Here is a 24650-nt window from a genome sequence, read left to right on the forward strand (position 1 = left end):
ATCTAAAGCGTACTTTCCCCTCCCCATCCTCTCCCTGGTAACCACCAATGAACATTGGTGTCTATATATCTATTGTTATCTTCTTATAAAATCATACAATATTTGTCCTTATATGCTTGACTTATTTCATGTAGCATTATGCCCTCCAGGTGCATCCATGTTAAAATTTGTTTTGTGGACTCATTATTGTTCTTTATGGTTGCATAGTATTCCATTGTATGCATGTACCATGGTTTGCTTATCCATTCATCTGTTGATGGACACTTTGGTTGTTTCCATTTATTTGCAATTCTGAATAAAGCAGAAATCAACATAGGTATGCATATATTCGTGTTATTATTTTTTAGGTATCTAGGGTATATACAGAGCCCTGGGGGCTCAGTAGTTAAGAGCTCAGCTACTAACCAAAAGGTCGGCAGTTCGAATCTACCAGCACTCCTTGGAAACCCTGTGGGGCAGTTTTACTCTGTCTTCTAGGGTCTCTATGAGTTGGAATTGACTCGACAGGAACAGGTTTGATGGGTTTTTTTTAGGGTATATATCTAGGAGTGGAATTACTAGATCATAGGGTAGTTCTATTTTTTAAGTTTTTTGAGAAAGCACCATATCATTTTCCTTAGTGGTTGTACCATTTTACAGTCCCACCCGCAATCGATAATGGTTCCAATCTCCCCACATCTTTGTCAACATTTATCTTTTTTTTTTCCCCCTAAATCAGTGCTGTTTTAGCCATGGAAACCCAGGTGGCGTAGTGGTTAAGTGCTACAGCTGCTAACCCAGAGGTCGGCAGTTCAAATCCGCCAGGCGCTCCTTGGAAACTCTATGGGGCAGTTCTACTCTGTCCTATAGGGTTGCTATGAGTTGGAATTGACTCGATGGCAGTGGGTTGGGTTTTTAGCCATGGTAAGATGTCTCGTTGTAGTTTTGATTTGCATCTCTCTAATGGCTGATGAGTCAGGCTTGGTTTTTGGAATGGCTAATGATTATGAACATCTTTTTGTATGTTTGTTGGCTGATTGAATGTCTTCTTTGATGAAGGTTCTGTTCAGGTCCTTTGCCCATTTTATGATTGGATTGTCTTGTTAAGTTCTTGGAGTTTTCAATAGATTTTAGAGATTAGACCCTTATCAAAGAAGTTATTTCTGAAGATTTTTTTCCCAGTCTGTAGGTTGTCTGTTTACTCTTTTGATGAGAATAAATGTTTATTTTTACGAGGTCCTATGTATTTTGTCCTGTGTTCATACGTTTGTTGTAATATTTGTTATCTAATTTTACAGAAGATTAGGTCCCATAGTTTTCTCCCAGGAATTTTGTGGTTTTAGATTTAACACTTAGATTTTTGATTTATTTTGAGTTAGTTTTTGTGTATGGCGTGAGGTATGGGTCTTGTTTCATTTTTCTGCAGGTGGAGATCCAGTTTTGCCAGCACCGTTTATGAAAGAAACTGTTTCTTCCCCACTGAATTGGCTTTGACCCCTTGTCGAAAATCAGTTATCTGTAGTTGATTGGGCTTAATTCTGAGTTCTCAATTCTGTTCTACTGGTCTGTATATCTTTTGTTGAACCAGTATCAGGCTGTTTTGATTATAGTAGCTGTATAGTATGTTTTGATAGCGGGGAGTTCGAGGCTTCCTACTTTGTTCTTTTTCTGTAATATTGCTTTGGCTATGCAGGATTTCTTTCCTTTCCACATGAAGTTGGTCATTAGTTTTTTCATTTCAGTAAAGAATGTTGTTGGGATTTGTATCAGGATTGCATTGTATCTGTAGAGTTGACATTTTCGCTATATTGGGTTGTCTATACATTTTTGCAGGTCTCTTTTAGTTTCTTGGAGTAGTGTTTTATAATTTTCGTCATGTAAGTCTTTTATGTCCCAGATTAGGCTAATCCCTGCTTTATCAATTTGGAGGCTATTGTAAGTGGTATTGTTTTCTTGATTTCTTTTTCGGAGTAGTCTTTGTTAGCGTAGAGGAAACTAACTGACTTGTGTGTTGGTCTTGTACCCTCCAACGTTGTTAAATTCTTCTATTAGTTTCAGCAGTTTTCTTGTGGAATCTTCAAGATCTTCTATGTATAGGATCATGTCATCTGCAAACATAGATAGTTTTACTTCTTCCTTTCCAGTTTGGATGCCTTTCTTGTTTTCTTGCTCTGGCTAGGGCTTCTGGTACAGTGTTGAGTAAGAGTGGTAATAATGGGCATCCTTGTCTCATTCCTGTTCTAAAAAGGAAGGCACTCAGCCTTTCTCCACTGAGTGTAATGTTGGCTGTTGGTTTTGCATATAAGCCCTTAATTATGCTGGGAAATTTCCCTTCCATTCATATCTTCCTGAGAGTTTTTTCAGGAAAGGGTGTTGAATTTTATCAGATACCTTTTCTGCATCAATTGATATGATCATATGGTCCTTTTTCTTTGTTTTCTTTATATTGTGGATTACAGTGATTGATTTTCTAATGCTGAACCACCCTGGTAATAGTGGTATGAATCCCACTTGATCATGGTGTATGATTTTTTTGATATGTTGCTGAAGTCTGCTGGTTACAGTTTTGTTGAAAAATATTGCATCTGTGTTCATAAGGGATGTTGATCTGTAATTTTCTTTTTTTGTGATATCTGCCCCTGGTTTAGGTATCAGGGTTATACTGGCTTTATAGAAAGAGTTTGGTAGTGTTCCTTTTTCATCTGTGTTTTTGGAGAGATTGAGTAGGATTGGTGACAGCTCTTTTATGAATGTTTGGTAGAATTCTCCAGTGTAGCCATCTGTCCTGGGATTTTTCTTTGGTTGGCAGTTTTTTGATGACATCTTTAGTCTCTTGTAATGGGTCTGTTTAAATTTTCTACTTCAGTGTTAGTTTAGGTAGAAGTGTGTTTCTGGGAATTTGTCCATTTCATTTCAGTTTTTAATTTTTTTGGAGTGAAACTTTTCATAGTAATTAGTTATGGTCTTCTTTATCTCTGTTGGATTGGTTGTAATGTGACCAATTTCATTTCCTTGCCTCTTGTGGTTTTTGTTTTTTTTCTTTCTTTCTCTAGCCAGTGGTTTGTCTATGTTATTGATCCTTTCAAAGAACCAACTTCTGGTTGTGCTGATTCTTTCTATTGTTTTTCTGTTTTCTGTTTCATTTATTTCTGCCGTGATCTTTATTATTTCCTTTTTTATGGTAGCTTTTGGCTTCCTTTGCTCTTCCTTTTCTATTTGTTCAAGTTGTTGGCTTAAGTTGTTGATATTGGATCTTTTTTAATGTGGGCATTTATTGCTATGAATTTCCCTCTGAATACTACTTTTGTTCCAAAGGTTTTGATATGTTGTGTTCTCAGTTTTGTTTGGTTCTAGAAATTTTTGATTTCTTCTATGACCCAGTAGTTTCTTAGTAGTGTATTGCTTTGTTGGAGCCCTGGTGGCACCGTGGTTAAGAGCTTGTCTGCTAACCAAAAGGTTGACAGTTCGAATCTACCAGTTGCTCCATGGAAACCCTGTGGGGCAATTCTACTCCGTTCTGTTGGGCCGCTATGAGTCAGAATCGACCCAGCAGCAGTGGGCTTGCTATCTTCTGAGACCCGCTAGAGGGCACTCTTAACTTTATGCTTTTTTCAGTGATGGTTCGGGACTTCTGGATGCTTGATCTCTGGAACTCAGTACACCTGCATGGGAGGGTGGGTTTAGTTGGTTGCAGATGCTGACGTCAGTGGGGTGGGGGGGCCAACTTTCCTGTGGTGAATGTAGGGGCTCTCTTTCCTCACAGGCACCCCCGCACAAGCTCTTCCACAGTGCCCACAGTGGCAGGGAGCCAGCTCTTTCCTTCTGTGTTGCCTGTCAAGTCTGAAGTGTTCCTGTCACCCTCCTGCCCTTGCAGTTTCTCATGGTCCTTGTGACCATCTGTCTCAGAAATTCAACAACACTGTTTCAAGGTACCATGGCCTCCCTCTTCTCTCTCCCAATTGTGGGGCCTCTGCGCTCCCATGGCCAGTTTGCTCCCCGTTAAAGAATTAGCTCCCTATGTTCCCTGTTTGGGGTGTTGCCTGTCCCCGTCCCAAAATGGCTACAATGAGTGAGTGATCCCAATATTAGTGGGTAGGTTCTCTCAGCTTCTGTGCTGTCCCCACTTTTTCTCCCCCAGTTCAGGACTCACTCTGACTCTCCAAACCTCAGTTGCTGTCCAGAGATCTGAGATCTCAGTCTGTAATTGTTTTTATTCATTGCTTAGTGGGTTAGTTGCTGGGGGAAATAAATGAGACTGGCCCCTTACTTTGTCATCTCACTCCACCCCACCTTCTCTGAATTTTTAATTCTACCATAGCCAGAAGTTGCTTTCACGCAATATTTCTGTTTTTTTTTTTTTTAATTTGGATGATCTGGAAAATTAACTATGACACAGGGGTATTTTTTGTTTATTCTGATTGTAGACTGTAGTCCAACATGATCTCTAAAAGTTATTTTATATTCCCACAATTGAAAAGTTTATGTGCATTTACCATGAGCTATAGAAGAATGATGTTTATTTGAATTTGATAGTTTTATTGACTATGCAAAGGCATTCAACTGTGTGGATCATAAGAAATTGTGGATAACACTGTGAAGAATGGGAATTCCAGAACACTTAATTGTGCTCATGCAGAACCTGTACACAGACCAAGAGATAGTCGTTCAAACAGAACAATGGGATACTGCATGGTTTAAAATCAGGAAAGGTGTGTGTCAGGGTTGTATTCCTTCACCGTACTTGTTCAATCTGTACGCTCAGCATATAATCTGAGAATTTGGACTATATGAAGAACATGGCATCAGGATTGGAGGAAGACTCATTGACAACATGCAATATGCAGGTGACACAGGCTTGCTCGCTCAAAGTGAAGAGGACTTGTAGCAGTTACTGATAAATGTCAAAGACTACAGCCTTCAGTATGGATTGCACCTCAACATAAAGCAAAATCCTCACAACTGGATCAATAAGCAACATCATGTTAAAGGAAGAAAAGATTGCAGTTGTCAAGGATTTCATTTACTTGGAGCCATGATCGATGCCTATGGAAGCAGGAGTCAAGAAATCAAATGAAATATTGCATTGGGCAAATCTGCTGCAAAATAATCTTTAAAGTATAAAAAAGCAAAGGTGTCACTTTGAGGACTAAGGTGCACCTGACCCAAGCCATGGTATTTTCAATCACCTCATATGCACGTGAAAGCTGGACAATGAATAAGGAAGACCAAAGAAGAATTGATGCCTTTGAATTACTATGTTGGCAGAGAATATTGAATGTACCATGGACTGCCAGAAGAATGAACAAATCTGTCTTGGAAGAAGTACAGCCAGACTGCTTCTTAGAAACAAAGATGGCAAGACTTCGTCTCACGTACTTTGAACATGTTATCAGGAGGAACCAGTCCCTGGAGAAGAACGTCATGCTTGGTAAAGTAGGGTCAGTGAAAAAGAGGAAGACCTTCAATGAAATGGATTGACACAGTGGCTGCAACAACGGGCTCAACATAGCAACGATTGCGAGGATGGCACAGGACCGGGCAGTGTTTTGTTCTGTTGTACGTAGGGTCGCTATGAGTCAGAACTGACTTGACTGCATCTAACAACAACAAAGAGGAATTTTTTTTTTTTTTGCAGATTAGCAAATGTTTGTTTCTCTTTTTTTTTTTTGATTGTGCTTTATGTGAAAGTTTGCAGTTCAAGTCAGTTTCTCATACAAAAACTTACGCACACATTGTTATGTGACCCTAGTTGCCCTCCCTACGATGTGACAGCACATTCCTTCTCTCCACCCTGTATTTCCCATGTCCATTCAACCAGTTTCTGTCCCTCTCTGCCTTCTCATCTCACCTCTAGACAGGGGCTGCCCACATAGTCTCATGTGTCTACTTGAGCTAAGAAGCACACTCCTCACCAGTATCATTTTATGTCTTATAGTCTGATCTAATCTTTTTGTCTGAAGACTTGGCATGGAGAATGGTTTTAGTTTTGGGCTAACAGAGAGTCCAGGGGCCATGACCTCTGGGGTCCATTCTGTCTCAGTCAGACCATTAAGTCTGGCCTTTTTACTAGAATTTGAGGTCTGCATCCCACTTTTCTCCTGCTCCATCAGGGACCCTCTGCTGTGTTCCCTGTCAGGGCAGTCATTGGTGGTAGCCGGACACCATCTAGTTATTCTGGTCTCGGGCTGGAGTCTCTGGTTTATGTGGCCGTTTCTGTCTCTTGGGTTCATATTTTCCTTGTGTCTATGGTGTTCTTTATTCTGCTTTGTTCCAGGTGGGTTGAGACCAATTGATGCATCTTAGATGGCTGCTCACTAGCTTTTAAGACCCCAGACACCACTCACCAAAAAGAAGAATGAATTTATTACATGTTGTTTCACACTTTTTCTTATTCTAGTAACTAGACTTAATTAATCTTTTGTATAAATTGCACCTAACAACAAAAACAGGGTTCTTTGGTAAAAATTAGTATACCAGGATTTTTATAAGTTGTATTTAGCATTTTTCCTTACTTTATTTTTCAGATACAGATAGAATTCTGAAGGTTTTACTTCCTTTTGGTAATCAGTTTATAATAGTGATATAGTAAACATAGTACATAATTGGACCTTGGTGCTTACTTTTTATTTTGACAGTTACGGTTTTCTAGCAGAATTGAGTATACATTGGAAACAAATGCTTCCTATGTTCCATGTACAGAATTATTTATATCTCGCCTGGAATAGGGAATATACATATAACTCTGGGGTTTTTTAGGAGCGCTGGTGGTGCAGTGGTTAAAGCACTCAGCTGCTACTTGAAAGGTCGATGGTCAAACCCACCAGGCACTCTGCAGGAGAAAGATGTGGCATTCTGCTTCTATGGATATTTACAGCCTTGGAAACCCTATGGGGGCAGTTCTCCTCTGTCTGTAGGGTTGCTATGAGTCGGAATCAACTTGACAGCAGTGTATGGGTTGGTTATCTGTCTTGTTCCCTAGGATTCCATTTCTCATACTTATGCACCGAATGCCTGCTATGTGTCAGGCACTGTCCAATTGACTTGACATATCGTTTCATTTAACGTGAAACAGCAACTCTGAAATATAGATGTAAATATTGACATTTTTTATAGGTTAAGTTCCCCGAGAAGCTGACCGAGATGGAGATTAGTGGGCATTATGTTAATTGAGGTTGTGAAGGGATCAACCCCTGTGGAAGGGGTTGAAGGAAAGAAGCAGGTTTGGGCAGAGAGATAGTCGAGCAGTGTCCTCGAGGGATGCGCCAGCTGACCCTGTGGGAAGCTCTGACCACCCTGCGCAGTGGGGGTGAGAGGGCCAGACCTTTAGGCCCCTGCAGCAGTCAGTCATTGAATCACTTATTATAGCTGATATGATATAAAGATTCCTACAAAGTACCTTTTTCTAACATGAGTCCCTGAGTGGTACAAATGGTTAACTCACTTGGCTGTTAACCAAAAGGTTGGAAGTTCGAGTCCACCCTGAGGTACCTCAGAAGAAAGGCCTGGTGATGTACTTTGGAAAAGTCACTGAAAACCCTATGGAGCATAGTTCTTTGACACACATGGGGTTTCCGTGAGCTGTAGTAGACTTAACAGCAACTGGTACTGGTACACAGCACTTTTTTCTGTCATAGGAACACTGTAGTAATTTGGAAATGGGCCATGATACAATAAAGTTTTAGCTTGGTAACAGCTAAAATGATTTCTTTGCTACTTTAGGAGCTGGTGATGCTTCTCTTGGAATATAATGCTGATACTGCGGTTGTTAATGGGAGTGGACAGACAGCAAAAGAAGTCACTCATGACAAAGAAATCAGAAACATGCTTGAAGGTAAATGTTATGGATCATAATAAAAACACCATTTTGTTGAGTAATAGCTAAGATCCCAGAGTATAAATAAAAATGGCTTCTGAGATGCCAAAACAGATGACACCATGCCTGTGCTCTACAGATAATACAGTTTTTAGAAGTCACTGGTTAGAGACACAGTTATCTATATGAGCATTTCCTCAAGCCATCAATTACAACCTTTAAACTCTTAATTTATACAAAAGTATGGCAAGTTTTGTTACCTATCTTTAGAGTTTTTAGTGAAGTTAGAAGTAGATAATTAGAACCACGAGGGAGTGTGACTCATAGACTGAAGCAGCCAGGTAATGAAGGAATGCAGAAGTGCAGGACAGGTGAACTGTAAGGTATGGCATTTGGGAGTCAGGTGAGGTTGGAGAAGGCAGTTCTGGCCAGCTCAGTGGTCCTGAGGACAGAGTTAGACTTCATGACTACAGAGATTCCTACTAACTGAATTCTGATTGGAAAGAAAGATAAAGAGGTAGTTTTTTAGTCATATTCAATTTAAAATTTTAAGGCAGATAATTTTTTGGATTTGAAGTACAGCTGGTCCCTGACTTACAAAGTAGTTCCATTCTGACGACTCCATCATAAATCAGTTCTGACATAAGTCAGATACCTTGTTGTTTTTTTTTTTTCATTATTATTGCCTTTTATTATCAGTATCTTTATAACATTGAACATCTGCAAGTGAACATCTGAGAATGATAGCATCAGCAAATTACGTGTTGCAACGTAATATGTAGTACATATTGCCAATGATAAAAAAAAAAAAACGCACAGACATCATGAATGCTGTTCATTGTGACTCAGATATGTCGTAAGTTTGGTTTACGACAATGTACTGAGGTATACAGTATATGCAGATAATTATATGTCCTTATTTATTTTTTTTTAATAAACAGCCCATTGTTTTAAAATATGGAACACCTCCATGTAAACAAGATCCACTTTTAGAAAGGGAAAATTACCAGCCCTCTGGAAGCCCCATCCCGCAAAATGGAATGAACACAGGACAGGGAGTGTCGAGGAACATAGTCCAGGAACATGTGCAGGCTTTTCAACTCTAAATCCTTCATTTTGAGCCTTCCCTAAAGTCTAGAACCAGCATTAAGCATTAACTGATTGTTCAGTAAATTTTTATTGACTGAGTATGCATTGTGCTGGACACTGTTACAAATGCCTAGGCTACAAAGAAGAATAAGAACAGGGACCTGCCTTCAAGAATGTATGAAAGGATACGTGACAACTGAAGGGATACATGCAGTCGTCTGAATATAGTGAATTCCAGCAAAAGCAGGCAGCATTGAGGGCCTAGGTAGAGGCTTGGCCTTCTTCCTTTAAGGTAGAGCGGGGTCTAGGTATAGAACTAAAACTGCGAAAATAGGAGATGGTGGTGTGTATGTAGTAATGTTTCTTAAGATAAAACTAAACTAGTTCCAGCTATTCCTGTATTCAGTATGCTTGTTCTTGTAGTTTAAATAGGATGGTGCGTATATTGTCTCAAACAACAATTAGTGAAACGTTCATCTGCTCCCTCAGTCACCTGGCTCCCAGCCTTCTTCTCTTTCTATGACCTTAACTTTATCAGGAAGACCTGAAAAGCCTGTTGTAGTTCCTCCCTTGCAGCCTTTGTACAGGATATTATACATACATCTTGAGTGGGATTACTAAACCTTTCTGTGAATTTACTTCTATTTTATAAGCCAAAACAAAATTCAAATGTAGCAGAAATTAGACCTTTTTACATATTCCAGTCTCTTAAACAAATCAGACTGCCATTTGCTCTCTTTCCATGCCAGTATGATTTGAGAGGCAGCATAGGGTAGTGATAAGAGCATGGACTCTGGAAGCAGCCCACCTGAGTTCAAATCTCAGCTCTTCCACTTCCCGGCTGTGCAACTTTGGTTAAGTTCCTTAACTTCTTGGTAAGGCAGTCCACCTATAAATGAGGGCAATAGTAATACCTACCTCACAAGGCACTACTACTCAGTAGTAGTATTAATGAGTTAATATTTTTAAAGTGCTTTGAATAGCCCATGGCATAGTAAGTGTTACAGGCACGGTGGTTAAGAGCTCGGCCGCTAACCAAAACGTCAGCAGTTTGAATCCACCAGCTGCTCCTTGGAAACCATATGAGGCAGTTCTACTCTGTCCTATAGGATTGCTATACGATAACAAGTTTGGTTTTGGTATATAAGCAAATTGATATATATCTAAGTATATTTATATGCTTGGTGCATCTTCCTACCAATGTTATTGTTCTATTTATTTTTTTAAATTTTACTTAAATGAAGGTTTATGGAGCAAATTAGCATCTCGCTAAACAATAGACATATTGTTTTGTGACATTGGTTTCCAATCCTATGACATGTCAACACTCTCCCCTTCTTGACCCTGAGTTCTCCGTTATCAGTTTTCCTGTCCCCTTCTGACATCTTAGGAAACCCTGGTGGCGTAGTGGTTAAGTGCTACGGCTGCTAACCAAAGAAATGGTCGGCAGTTTGAATCCACCAGGCACTCCTTGGAAACTCTATGGGGCGGTTCTACTCTGTCCTGTAGGGTCGCTATAAGTTGGAATTGATTCAATGGCACTGGGTTTGGGTTTATTTATTTATTTTTTTGGTTTTGTTTTTCTGACATCTCATCTTTGCCCTGGGGTGCTTTGCCCATGTAGTTTTGTGTTGTTTTATGGGCCTGCCTGATCTTTGGCTGAAGGGCAAACCTCAGGAGTCACTTCATTACTGAGCTAAAAGGGTGTCTAGGGGCCATACTCTTGGGGTTCCTCCAGACTCTGTCAGACCAGTAGGTCTTTTTTTTATGAGTTAGAATTTGTTCTACATTTTTCTCCAGCTCTGTCTGGGATCCTCTATTGTGATCCCTGTCAGAGCAGTTGGCAGTGGTCACTGGGCACCATCTAGTTGTGCTGGACTCAGTCTGGTGGAGGCTGTCCTACCAATGTTATTTCTTTTCTCTTCACATTCTAAGTTTCATGAATGAAAATATGAACCTCACTTATCTACCTTTCAAAGGCAGATATGTGATCGAATTTCAGTATGTAAAAGCGATTTATAATTATTTGTGTTGGTTATTGTAGTGAGTAAAATACTTACAGACCTCTGAATTGAAAACATAAATTCATCCAAACCTGTGCTCTAAAATGTAAGTCAGTAGTAATAACAATAAAGTGTAAGTATATTCCAATTGCAGTTCAAAAATTTGATTTTTCTCACCATGACCACTTTATTCTTTATGCACCTTTGTAATAAACATGCAAATGATCCTAAGAGTAGAGTAATGTGAACTTTTCTTTTGCAGCAGTTGAAAGGACTCAGCAAAGAAAGCTTGAAGAATTACTCTTAGCAGCAGCAAGAGAAGGCAAAACGGCAGAACTCACTGCACTGGTAAAAAAAAAAAAGGGGGGGGAATATTTCTTTACACTTTAGGAAAAATTTTCATAACGTTAGTCATAACTTAGTTGAATTGTGGGACCAAAAACTCTAGAGATCATAATAACAGAGCAGAAGTCTTTAAGTGTCTGAAAGCAGTATCATGGCAATAGTGTAAGGAGACACATTTTCAATTGGGATGTTTCTTTCTGAATTTGTGATTGACACCCATCCCTCCCCCAAAAACATGATGGATAAGAATCCAATTTTCAAGGCCAATAGTTAGTGTAAAGACATCCTTTTATTCCCCCCAGATAGGACACTAATGGCCCTATAGGACAAAGTACAACTGCCCTGCAGGGTTTTTTGCAGAGCCTCTGGTGGATTCAAACTGCTGACCTTTTGGTTAGCAGCCAAGCTCTTAACCACCACACCACCAGAGCTCCACATAATACATAGGACAGTATCAAGGAATATATTACTCTAATTTTGATGAGCAATATGTTCTGAAAGGAATAGTAACTGTACTTCCAGGAAAGTAACAAAGGAGAAAAATGTTTTGAAATGTATCATGTGGATGTTTGAGCAGACCAAAAGCTTTGCCCACTGGTGTTTTTTTTCTTCCCTTCTTCTTAGGAGACCTGCTTTCCAGTTTCCCTTTCCTGCATAGCCTCATTAAACATGTAACTCTAAATTTGTTCTGAATTTAAGACTTGAAGTATTGCCATTTGCTTTAAAGTTATTTCAGCTCATTTGAAAAGGCTTCTTTGGTTTCCAAATACAGTGCCTAAAACATTTTTGAAACTTTGCGAAATGGAGACTGTATAAAGAAGCTTCTAAAGCAGTAAGTGGCGAGCAACAAATTCAGCAGAGTTTTGACATTTACACATTTAACATTTATGGTATTAACTCTTCTGAATGACTGTCGATGGTAGACTGATTTGTAATTTTGCTGTCATGAGTGTGAATTACAAGACTGGAAGGAGGGATCAAATCTTAGTGAAATATTAATTTCACTAAGGTGGCTGGGTGGTGCTGGCGTCTGTTGTCAAAAGAGCATGGGACCTGGACACAGGCCTGAGATTTGATGGCATGTTGAGAATGAGCCTGGGGAATGACAGGGATGGCTGGCTCAGTGAGCAAGAAGCTACTGACAGCCTAGCTGCCCAGGAGCCCAGCTGTGCTTCGGGTTCTGTAATATGAGAGCTCGCTGAAACATTTCACTTACACCTTCATGCATTTTGTGGGAGAAAGTCTATCTTTGCTATGTAATTCCACATTGCATTTCTTTAATCTTTAGCTCAACAGGCCCAATCCTCCTGATGTTAACTGTTCAGATCAATTAGGAAATACACCCTTGCATTGTGCAGCTTACCGAGCCCATAAGCAGTGTGCCTTAAAGCTTCTAAAAAGCGGAGCAGATCCTAGTCGGAAGAACAAAAATGGTAAGCATGTTGGTGAAAGCCATTGTTGATTATTTGAATAAAAATTTTATTTTTATTTTATAAGACAAAGTCAATGCTGTGTAAAATTATTTTAGTATTCAGCCTTTGTTAAACTCTATGGTCAGTATTTAATTTTGAAGTCAAGGTGTTCATAAACACACAAAAAATAAGCTTATTAATTTACTTCCCAGTTAAGACTTAAACGTTTAATAATGCCTACTCCCTAAGAGGAGCCCTGCTGGTGCAGTGGTTAAGAGTTCAGCTGCTAACCAAAAGGATGACAGTTCAAATCCACCAGCCACTCCTTGGAAACCCTATGGGGTAGTTCTACTCTATCCTATAGGGTTGTTATGAGTCAGAATCGCCTCAATGGCAACAGGTTTGGTGTTTTTTTTTGGTTACTCCATAGGAGGCACTGAGACTAAGATAGATTCTGCCCTCAAAGAAAAGATAAGAACATGCATGATATGCGTGTAACAAAGACAGGATTGGATAACCAGGTGAGAAGCTGCCTGGAGTGACCTATTCGTGCCTCTAAACCCATTTCCATCGAGTTGATTCTGACGCAAAACAACCCCATAGGACAAAGTATAACTGCCCCATAGGGTTTCGAAGCGGCAGCTGGTGAATTCAAACTGCTAGCCTCTTGGTTAGCAGCTGACCTCTTAACAACTGTACCACCAGGGCTCCTTCGTGCCTTTAGGCACCTCTTTTTAGGATGCTTCCCTCTGCCTGCTACTAGCCGGATTAGGAGCCCTCAGTGATCCCACAGGCCCCTGTGTTCACCTCCATTATAGCCCAAATCACACTTTGTGGTAACTGTTGGCTTATGTAACTGTCTCCCATTAGACTGACCTCCGAAAGGTGGGGAAAATATCCTATCTACTTTGCCCAGCACTTACAGTAATGCATAGCACATAATACCTTGTGAGTGTTACATGTTCTGTTGAAGGGTTGAGGTATTTGGGAATAGCTTCATAAAGGATTAGGTATTTGATATAAATCTTGAAGCCCTTGTATGATTTTTCTTTATTAAATTTCATCTGTAAATACTTCAGTTTGTGTCTTTAACAGAAAGCCCCCCACTTTTCCTTTTTTTAATACAACCACAGTACCATGATTATCCAGTAAGGCTTTGATAAGCAGAAAGTTGGGAAATGATATTATAAGCATAGAGAAGATAATGAGCAAAGGCACTAAGGTGAAAACTGAGTCAGGTTTAGGTGACATCCCCAGGTTGACACATGCAAGGACACATGAAGGGGAGTGGTAGTAGGTAATCATCTAGATGAAGGTTAGGGTCATAGAGTGAAAAACCTTGAAATGATAGAGTGTATTAAGTCTCAATTTGGAAGGTCAAGGAGACCGGGGCAGCGAGGGGGGGGAACTAGGTGAGCAGTAGAGGGATGAGGTTAAAGCTCTGCTTTCGAAAGGTTAATGTAATGATGACCCTGCTGGTATTTGAAATACTGGTGGCATAGCTTCCAGCATCATAGCAATGTGCAAGCCACCACAGTATGGTAAACTGACAGACCAGTAGTGGCATTAGTCACTGTTGTTGTTAGGTGCCATTGAGTCGATTCTGACCCATTGCAACCCAATGTGACAGATTAGAATTGTCCCCATGGGTTTCCTAGGCTCTCATCTTTGTAGGAGTAGATCGCAAGGTCTTTTTTCCTGTGGATCGGGTGGGTGGGTTCTACCGGCCAACTTTTTGGTTACCAGCTGAGTGCTTAACCATTGTGCCACCAGGGCTCCTTGGCAGTCATTAAAGAGAAGCAAATCAAAACCACAGCGTGATACAACTTCAGCTTTGCTAGTATGTCTGTGATCAAAACAAAACACAGCATAAAATAATAGATGGTCTATGAAGCCAGCATAACCGTGATATCAAAACCAGGTAAAGATACCAGAAAAAAGAAGATTATAGACAAATATCACTCATGAATATAGGTATAGAAATTCTCAACAAAATTCTAGCCAGTAGAATTCAGCATCACATCAAAAAAATAATACACCACGGCCAAGTGGGATTCATATCAGGTATGCAGGGATGGTTCAACATTAGAAAATCAATCAACATAATCCACCACATAAATAAAAGAATCACACAATCATCTCAGTTGACTCAGAAAAGGCATTTGACAAAGCCCAACACCCATTCATGATAAAAACTCTCAATAAAATAAGTATAGAAGGGAAATTCCTCAACATAATAAAGGGCATCTAGATAAAACCAACAGCCAACATCATTCCTAATAGAGAGAGAATGAAAACATTCCCTTTGAGAGCAAGAAAAAGACAAAGATGCCCTTTATCACCACTCCTATTTAACATTGTGCTGGAAGTCCTAGCTAGAGCAACAAGGCAAGAAAAAGAAGGGACATCGAAATTGGTAATGCAGAAGTAAAACTGTCCCTATTTGTAGATGATATGATACTATACACAGAAACCCAAAAGACTCCGTGAAAAAACTACTGGAACTAATAGAAGGATTCAGTAGAGTGGCAGGATACAAGATAAACATATAAAAATCAGTTAGATTCCTATACACCAATAAAGAGAACAATGAAAAGGAAATCAGGAAAACAATACCATTTATAATAGCCCCTAAAAAAATGAAATACTTCGGAATAAATCTAACCAGGGATGTAAAAGCCTATACATAGAAAACTACAAAACGCTACTGCGAGAAACCAAAAGAGAGCTACATAAATGGAAAAACATACCATGTTCATGGATAGGTGGGCTCCACATTGAGAAAATGTCCATTCTACCCAAAGCAGTCTACAAACACAATGCAGTCCCTATCCGAATACCAACAGCATTCTTTCAAGAGATGGAAAAACTAATCATTAACTTTATATGAAAAGGGAAGAGGCCCTGAATAAGGAAAGCAGTATTGAAGAAGAATAAAGTAGGAGGACTTGCACTACCTGATCTTAGAACCTACTATACAGCTAAGTAGTCAAAACAGCCTGGTACTGGTACAACGATAGATACATTGACCAATGGAATAGAATTGAGAACCCAGATGTAAATCCATCCACCTGTGGTCAACTGATCTCCAACAAGGGCCATCAAATGGGAAAAAGACAGTCTTTTTAACAAACGATGCCAGCAAAACTGGATGTCTGTCAGCAAAAAATTGACTCACACCATACACAAAAACTAATTTGAAATGTATCAAAGATCTGTATATAAAACCAAAACTATAAAGGTCATAGAAGAAAAAATAGGATGAATGCTAGAGGCCCTAATGCACAGCATTAGCAGGATACAAACCATAACTAACAACACCCAAACTCCAGAAGATACATTAGGTAACTGGGATCTTCTAAAAATTAAACAATGTTCATCAAAAGGACACCGTGGTGGCGTAGGTTGTAAGGGCTATGTCTGCTAACCAAAAGGTTGGCAGTTCAAATTTACCAGGTGCTCTTTGGAAACTCTGTGGGGCAGTTCTACTCTGTCCTATAGGGTCGCTATGAGTTGGAACTGACTCGAAGGCAACAGTTTTGGTTTGCTTTTGGCTCATGAAAAGACTTCACCAGAAGAGTAAGAAGAGAAGCTACAGACTGGGAAAAATTTTTTGGCTATTATAAATCCAACAAAGGTCTAGTCTCTGAAATCTACAGGAAAATCTAACACCACTACAACAAAAAGACAAATAATCCAGTTAAGAAACGGGCAAAGGAAATGAACAGACACTTCACCAAAGAAGATATTCAAGCGGCTAACAGACACATGAGGAAATGCTTGCAATCACTAGCCATTAAAAAAAAAATGCAAATCAAAACCACAGTAAGATACCATCTCACCCTAGCATTATTGGCATAAATCAAAAAAACAGAAAATAACAAGTGTTGGAGAGGCTGTGGGGAGATTGGAACTCTTACACACTGCTGGTGGAAATGGAAAATGGTACAACCATTTTGGAAAACAGTCTGGCATGTCCTTAAAAAAAAAGCTAGAAATAGAAATACTGTATGATCCAGCGATCCCACTCTTAGGAACATATCCTAGAGAAATAAGAGCCGTCACATGAATAGACATATGTGTACCTATGTCCATTGCAGCATTGTTCACAATAGCAAAAAGATGGAAACAACCTAGATGCCCATTAACAGATGACTGGATAAACAAACTATGGTACATACGCACGATGGAGTCCTATGCAACGATAAAGAAGAATGATGAATCTGCAAAGCATCTCACAACATGGATGAATCTGGAGGGTGTTATGCTGAGTGAAATAAGTCAATCACAGAAGGACAAATATTGTTTGAGACCACTATTGTAAAAACTCATGTAAAGGTTTACACACAAAAAGAAACAATCTTTTTGATGATTACATGGGAGGGAAAAGGTAGGGATGGAAAAACACTAAGTAGACAGTAGGTGAGTGGTAACTTTGATGAAGGGTTTAGGTCTAAATAAAAAATAAAAAAATAAAACACATTGGTGAGAATTTGAAGAAATTAGAACCTTCATCCATTGTTGGTGGGACTGCAAAATGGTACGAAAACCATCTGGTAGTTCCTGAAATAGTTAAACATAAAGCTGCCATTTAACTCATCAATCCCAGTCTTACGTATATACCCAAAATAATTGAAAGCAGAAATGCAAACAGAAAGCTGTACACCAGTGTTCGTTGCAGCACTGTTCACAGAAGCCGAAAGGCAGAAACAACCTAAATGTCCGTCAGCAGATGAATGGATAAACAAAATGTGGTACATACATACAATGGAATATTCCTCGGCCATAAAGAGAAATAAGGAACTGATACATACTAAAACATGGATGAACCTTGAAAACATTATAATGAATGAAGTCACTCAGTCACAGAAGGACAAATATTGTCTAATCCCACTTACATTAAATAGGCAAATATATACAGACCAAAGTTTATTAGTGGTTACCGGGATGGGAGGAAGTCATTTCTTAGGGGGCACTGAGTTTCTGTTAATGGTGATGGAATAATAAGGAAATGGATAGTGGTGATGGTTGCACAACACATTCAACATAATGTCGCTGATTTATACGTGTAAAAAATGTTAAATTGGCAAATGCTTTGTTATTTAGACTTTGGCCACAGTAAAACAATAAAAAAGTACGTTCACATGAATACAAGGGGGCATGTACTAGGTTGTTTATTTCAGCTGTATTTAAAATAGTGAAAAAGTAGAGACAGCCTGTTTACATAAAGCGTGGTTTCTCCTTGCCAAAAACCAAACCCGCTGCCATCAAGTCAATGCTGATTCATAGTGACCTATAGGGTCTCTGCTTTTAAGTCTTTTGGTGATAGACCTAGGTATGGAAATGCTGGGTTACATAGTAATTTTATTTCTAGTTTTTTGAGGAATGACCACACTGTTGTCCCACCGTGGCTGTACCATTTTACGTTCTCATCAGCAATGGTTAAGGGTTTCAGTTTCTCTGTATCCTTGCCAACCTTTGTTGTATTCTGTTTTGTTTTGCTTATCTTAGCCATTCTAGTGGGAGTAAAATGGTACCTTATTGTCATTTTGATTTGCATCTTTCTGGTGGCTAATGACATTGAGCATTTTTTCATGTGTTAATTAGCCATTTTAATGTCCCCTTTAGTGAAATGTCTATTCAAGTCCTTTGCCCATTTTATGATTAGGTTGTCTTTTTGTTGTTAAGTTGTCCAAGTTTTATTTATATTTTAGTTATTAGATGCTTACTGGATATATGGTTTCTGTTTGTGCTTTTGTTATTATATTAGATAACCCATAGTTAAAAGCTAGGCCCCATAGCATGCCCCTGTGTTTTCTTCTAAGAATTTTTAGTTTTAGTTTGCACGTTTAGGTCTTTATTACAGTTTGAATCTGTTTTTGTGCATGGTCTGGGACATGTATCCTGTTTCACTCTTCTCTACGTGAAATCCAATTTCCCCATCTCCATTTTTTAAAGAGATTCTTCTTTCTCCATTGAGTGGACTTAGCACCCTTGTCAAAATCTGTTTACCGTAGTTGTGTGGGTTTATTTCTGGACTCTCGGTTTAATTCCATGGCCTACGTGTCTGTTGCTGTACCAGTACCAGGCTGTTTTGATTACTGTAGCTATACAATATGTTTTAAAATCAAAAAGTGAGAATCCTCCTACTTTGTTCTCTTTCAACATTGCTTTAGCTGTGCACGGCCTTTTGCCATTTCATATATTAGATTGAGAATTGGTTTTTCTTTTCCTATGAAGAAGCCTGTTGGGATTTTGATCAGCATTGTGTTGTATTTATAGATTGCTTCGGGTAGTAATGATATCTTAGCAATATTAAGTCTTCAGTCCATGAACACGGAACATCGTTTCCATTTATTTAAGTCTTTCAGCAGTGTTTTATAACTTTCATGTGTAAGTCTTTCACATCCCTGGTTAAATTTATTCCTAGTTATTTTATTCTCTTAGATGCTCTTGTGAATGGAATCGTTTTTCTCATTTCCATTTCAGATTTCTCATTTCTGGTGTATAGAAACTCAGCTGATTTTTGTTTGTTGACCTTGTACCCTGCAACTTTGCTAAATTCCTTTGTTAGCTGTAGAAGTTTTCTTGTGGACTCTCTGGGATTTTCTGTATATTGGATCATGTCATCTGCGAATAGAGATAATTTTATTTCATTTTTCCAATTCGGATACCTTTTCTTGTTCTGGCTAGGACTTCTAATATAATATTCAATAGAAGAGGTGAGAGCAGGCACCCTTGTCTTGTTCCCAGTTTCAAGGGGAAAGCTCTTGGACTTCTCCATTGAGTATGTTTACTGTTAGTTTTTCTATAAATGCTCTTAATCATATTGAGGAACTCCCTTTCTGTTATCTTTTTGAGAGTTTTTTTATCAAGAAAAGGTGTTAAATTTTATCAAATTCCTTTTCCATGTTAATTGAGATGAACAGTTCTTTTTCTTTGATGTGGTATATTATGTTGATTAATTTTCTAATGTTGAACATCTCTGCATTCCTGGAATAAATCCCACTTGGTCCTATTTAATATGCTGTTGGATTCTGTTTTTGATAGTATTTTGTTGAGAATTTTTGCATCTGTATTCATAAGAGATATTGCCCTCTAGATTTCTTTTCTTGCGGTATCTTTGTCTTGTTTTGGTACCAGAATTATGTTTGCATCACAGAATGAATTAGGGAGTATTCCTTCCTTTATCTTTTGGAAGAGTTTAAACAGTATTGGTGTCAATTCTTCTCTAAATGGTAGAATTCCCCAATGAAGCCACCTGGTTCAGGACTTTTCTTGTTGGGAGATTTTTTTATCACTGATTCAATCTCTTCACTTATTATGGGTCTGCTGAGATTTTCTGTTTCCTCTTGAGTCAGTTTGTGTAGGTTGTGTTCTTCTAAGAGTTTATCCATTCCGTTTAGGTTATTTAGTTTGTTGCAATACAGTTGTTCATAATACTCTGTCATAATTCTTTTTTATTTCTATCAGGTCAGTTGTAATGTCACCTCTTTCATTTCTTAGTTGGTTATTTGCATCTTTCCTCTTTTTTTCTTTGTCATTCTTGCTAAAGGTTTGTCAATTTTATTGATCTTTTCAAAGAACCAACTTCTGGTTTTGTTGATTCCATTGTTTTTCTGTTTTCAATTTCATCTGTTTCTGCTTTAATTTTTGTTATTTCTTTTCTTCTGGTTTCTAGGATTAGTTTGCTCTTCTTTTTCTGATTCCTGGCATTGTTGGGATAGGCTGTTGATTTTATATCTTCTTTTTTTCATGTAGGCATTCATTGCCATAAGTTTCCCTCTGAGTACTGCCTTCACTGCAACCTAAAAGTTTTGATTTGTTGTGCTTTCTTTTTCATTTTTTAAAAATTTTTTTATTGTGCTTTAAGTGAAAGTTTACAAATCAATTCAATCTCTCAATGTAAAGTTATATACACCTTAGTACATACTCCCACTTACTCTCCCCCCAATGAGTCAGCCCGCTCCCTCCTTCCAGTCTCTCCTTTTGTGACCATTTTGCCAGTTTCTAACCCTCTCTACCCTCCAGTCAGGAGATGCCAACACAGTCTCAAGTGTCCATCTGATGCAAGTAAGTAGCTCACTTCTCATCAGCATCTCTCTCCAACCCATTGTCCAGTCCAATCCATGTCTGAAGAGTTGGCTTCAGGAATGGTTCCTGTCCTGGGCCAACAGAAGGTTTGGGGATCATGACCACTGGGGTCCTTCTAGTCTCAGTTAGACCATTAAGTCTGGTCTTTCTATGAGATTCTGGGGTCTGCACCCCACTATTCTCCTGCTCCCTCAGGGGTTCTCTGTTGTGTTCCCTGTCAGGGCAGTCATCGGTTGTGGCTGGGTACCATCTAGTTCTTCTGGTCTCAGGATGATGTAGTCTCTAGTCCATGTGGCCTTTTCTGTCTCTTGGGCTCACACTTACCTTGTGACCTCGGTGTTCTTCATTCTCCTTTGATCCAGGTAGGTTGAGACCAATTGATGCATCTTAGATGGCTGCTCGTTAGCGTTTAAGACCCCAGACGCCACACTTCAGAGTGGGATGCAGAATGTTTTCTTAATAGAATTTATTTTGCCAATTGACTTAGATGTCCCTTGAAGCCATAGTCCCCAAACCCCCGCCCTTGCTCCGCTGACCTTCGAAGCATTCAGTTTATTCAGGAAACTTCTTTGCTTTTGGTCCAGTCCAGTTGTGTTGACCTCCCCTGTATTGCATGTTGTCGTTCTCTTCACCTAAAGTTTCATTTTCATTTGACTCTGAGAAATTTGTGATTTCTTCCTTGGCCCATTGGTAGTTAAATACTATGTTGTTTAATTTCTATATGTTTGTCTATTTCCTAGTTTTTAATTTTTTTCTGTTATTTCTAGCTTTACTCTGTTGTGGTCAGAGAAAATACTTTTCATGATTTCAGTCTTTTTAAATTTATTGAGACTTGCTTTGTCAACTAACATGGGGTCTATCCTGGAGAATGACCCATGTGTCCTAGAGTATATTGTGTTGTTGTTGGGTGAAGTGTTCTATCTATATCTGTTAAGTCTAGTTGGTTTATTGTGTCATTCAGGTTCTCTTTTTCCTTGCTGATCTTTCTAGATATTCTGGCCTATATTGAAAATAGTGTATTAAAGTCTCCAACTATTATTGTAGTTCCATCTGTTTCTGTCTTCAATTCTATCAGTGTTTGCTTTGTCTGTTTAGGTGCTTTGTTGTTGGGTGTGTCTATATTTATGATTGTTAAATCTTCTTGATTAATTGATCTTTTTATCTCTGTATAGTGTCCATCTTTATTTCTTCTAAAACATTTTGTCTTAAAGCCTACTTTGATATTAAGATTGCTGCTCCAGCTTTCTTTTGCCTATAATTTGTGTGGAATATTTTTTTCCATCCTTTTCACTTTCAACCTATTTGTGTCCTTGGGTCTAAGGTGTGTCTCTTGTAAGCATCTTATAGTTGGATCAAGGTTTTTCATCCATTCTGCCACTCTCTGCCTTTTGACTGGAAGTCAGTCCATTTACATTCAGTGTATTTACTGATAAGAAGTGACTTACTTCTGCCATTTTTTAATTTTTGTGTGTGTGTGTGTGTCTTAAATCTTTGTCCTTTAATGCTGCTGGTTTTTGTATTTTGTTGGTTTGTTGTAGTAAGTCATTTTGGTTCCCTTCCCCTTTCCTTTTATGTATGATTTTTTTTCAGATATTTTCTTAGTGGTTACCATGAATAGTGTTGTGTTTATAACCCTTGGGTAAGTTAGTACCAACTTAAGTAACATACAAAAATTCTGTACCAATACCGTCTTCCTATTTTGTTGTTATCACTAGTTATGTCTTTATATTTCATGTGCCCTGTAATGTAATTTTATCCTTGCTATCCTTGTATTACATTTTTAGTGATGGCTTTTATAATGTTTTCATGTCTGATAAGGTTTTCCCCTTACTACTCTTCCTTTGTAAAGATTATCTTTGACATTCTTATCTGTTTAGTTTTCCAGTTAAGATATAAAATAATTTTCTTAGCTTCCTTGTAAAAATACTGTTGGGATTTATTTGAAGTTACATTCCATGTAAATAAATTTTTGAATTGGCATTGTTATAATACTGAGTTTTACCACTAAGAGACAAACAAGTATCATTCAAAATTTTAAATATTAAATCATTCCTGTTTTTTCCTTCATTTTGTTGTTGTTGAGAGAAGATGCGATACATTTTTAAAAAGACTGCTTATGGTGCCCATGCAGGTAGGGAGGCTATTTCATTCAGTTCAAAAACTATTTTCTTGAATTCTTACTGTGTGCCAAGGTGCCAAACACTTTGGACATTGGACCCAAAAATGAGGGCACTGGACTGGAATTTCATCTAGTTGACAGGAGTTCAGTATTTATTTTTGGTATTAGGGGAGAATTCTGTGAAAGAAATCACATTGTTGTCTTCCTCTCTGCCTAAAGGAATAATTTCTCAAAAGCACCCTGTAGGTAGAATGAAAATAACACAGAGTTGGCAGACTTTATATAAGATGCCTTCCTATGTGCGGGCTAGAAAAAATGGAACTGGTTATTTCTCAGTTAACATTTTAAAAAGTTTTTGCCCCACTATTGAAGTTATACATGATTGCTCCCAGTTATATCCATTAGCAGGTCTGTAAGTCTTCCTTGAAAATAAACCTCAAGCCCATGTACTTCTCTCCATCTTTACAAGTATCTTTTTTTTTTTTTTACTACTAAATCTCTAGTCCAAATAACCATTATCTTTCACCTGGATTATTGCTATTGCTTTTTAACTAGTCTCCCAGCTTTTCTCTTGGTCACATTTATAAACCATTTTCTATATAGCAGCCACAGTATTCTTTTAAAAAAGAAAAATTATGTTGTTGTGTGCCACTGCACTGATTTTGACTCATAGTCACTGCATGTCACAGAGTAGAACTTCTCTCACTGGGTTTCCTAGGTTGTAATCTTTACCTGAGCAGATCACCGTGTCTTCATTCCACGGAGCAGCTGTGTTAGTTCCATCCTCTAGCCTTTTGGTTAGCAGCCAAACACTTAACTATTTGTGTCAGCAGAGTTCCTTAAAAATATTGTGGAAATTACCAAAGCTTAAAAAATAGGATAGTATAATTAATTGATGTGCTTAACACCATAATTCAGAAATTATCAGTAATGGCCAGTCTTGTTTCATCTCTCACCACCCACTTCCAGACATCATGCCACTTCGTTTGTAAATATTCTGGTATTTTTTTAAAAGATAGTCTTCTTAACAACAAAAACAAAAAACGCACAGACCACATGATGGTTACACAACTCTGTGAATATACTAAAAACCATTAAGTTGTACACATTAAGTGAGTGAATTGTATGGCATGTGAATTATATATCTCAATAAAGCTATTAAAAAGACACAATCACATAGTATTACCCTATTCAAAGTATTTTAGCAATTCCTTAAAATCATCAAATAGCCAAAAGTTCACATTTCCCAACTGTCTTATTTTTTAGAAATATTTTCACAGAGTTTTAAAACATAGGTCAGATCATGTTATTCTTCTGCTTTGGCTTTCTGTCATGTTTAGAATAAAACAAAGCTTACACTAGCGCACAAATCCTGGCCTACAAAGCCCTTACATGATGGAACCTCTGTCTATCTCACTGACTTTATCTCCTGCCCATGAAATTGTTCCTTTCTCAGGGCGCTTGCATTAGCTGTTTTCTCTTCTGGAATGCCCTTCCCCATATTTTCACAAGGCTGGATCTTCTTTTCAACATAAACACTTTTCTCAGAAAAGCCTTCCCTAATTAGCCTCCCAATTCCCAACTTAAAGTGGTCTCCCGGTTATTTTCTATCAAATCATTCATTTATAAAAATCTCTGCATAGTATGGTTATTATCCGATATACCCTCTTTTACTAATTTATTGCCTGTCTCTCATGCCTTATATGTCGGTCTTCCCTCCCCAGTTTTTTTTTCCCCCCAATACCCAGTGCTCAAAAGAATAGCTGGCACATATAATAGACTCTCATTAGGAGATA

At 38.4% G+C, this 24650-nt stretch overlaps 1 protein-coding gene across 4 annotated transcripts in view; it reads left to right on the top strand.

The window, feature by feature from the left end:
* Positions 1-24650, top strand: part of OSBPL1A (oxysterol binding protein like 1A) — a 238929-nt gene that overhangs the window by 45842 nt on the left and 168437 nt on the right. For all 4 annotated transcript variants that reach the window (XM_064294638.1, XM_003406354.4, XM_023543923.2 and 1 more), the window contains exons 5-7: positions 7699-7810; positions 11147-11232; positions 12518-12662. In XM_064294638.1, the coding sequence (XP_064150708.1) occupies positions 7699-7810; positions 11147-11232; positions 12518-12662 (343 nt within the window). The remainder of the gene's footprint in view (positions 1-7698; positions 7811-11146; positions 11233-12517; positions 12663-24650) is intronic.

The sequence above is a fragment of the Loxodonta africana genome, chromosome 11, assembly GCF_030014295.1.
Source record: "Loxodonta africana isolate mLoxAfr1 chromosome 11, mLoxAfr1.hap2, whole genome shotgun sequence".
NCBI classification, from domain to species: Eukaryota; Metazoa; Chordata; class Mammalia; order Proboscidea; family Elephantidae; genus Loxodonta; species Loxodonta africana.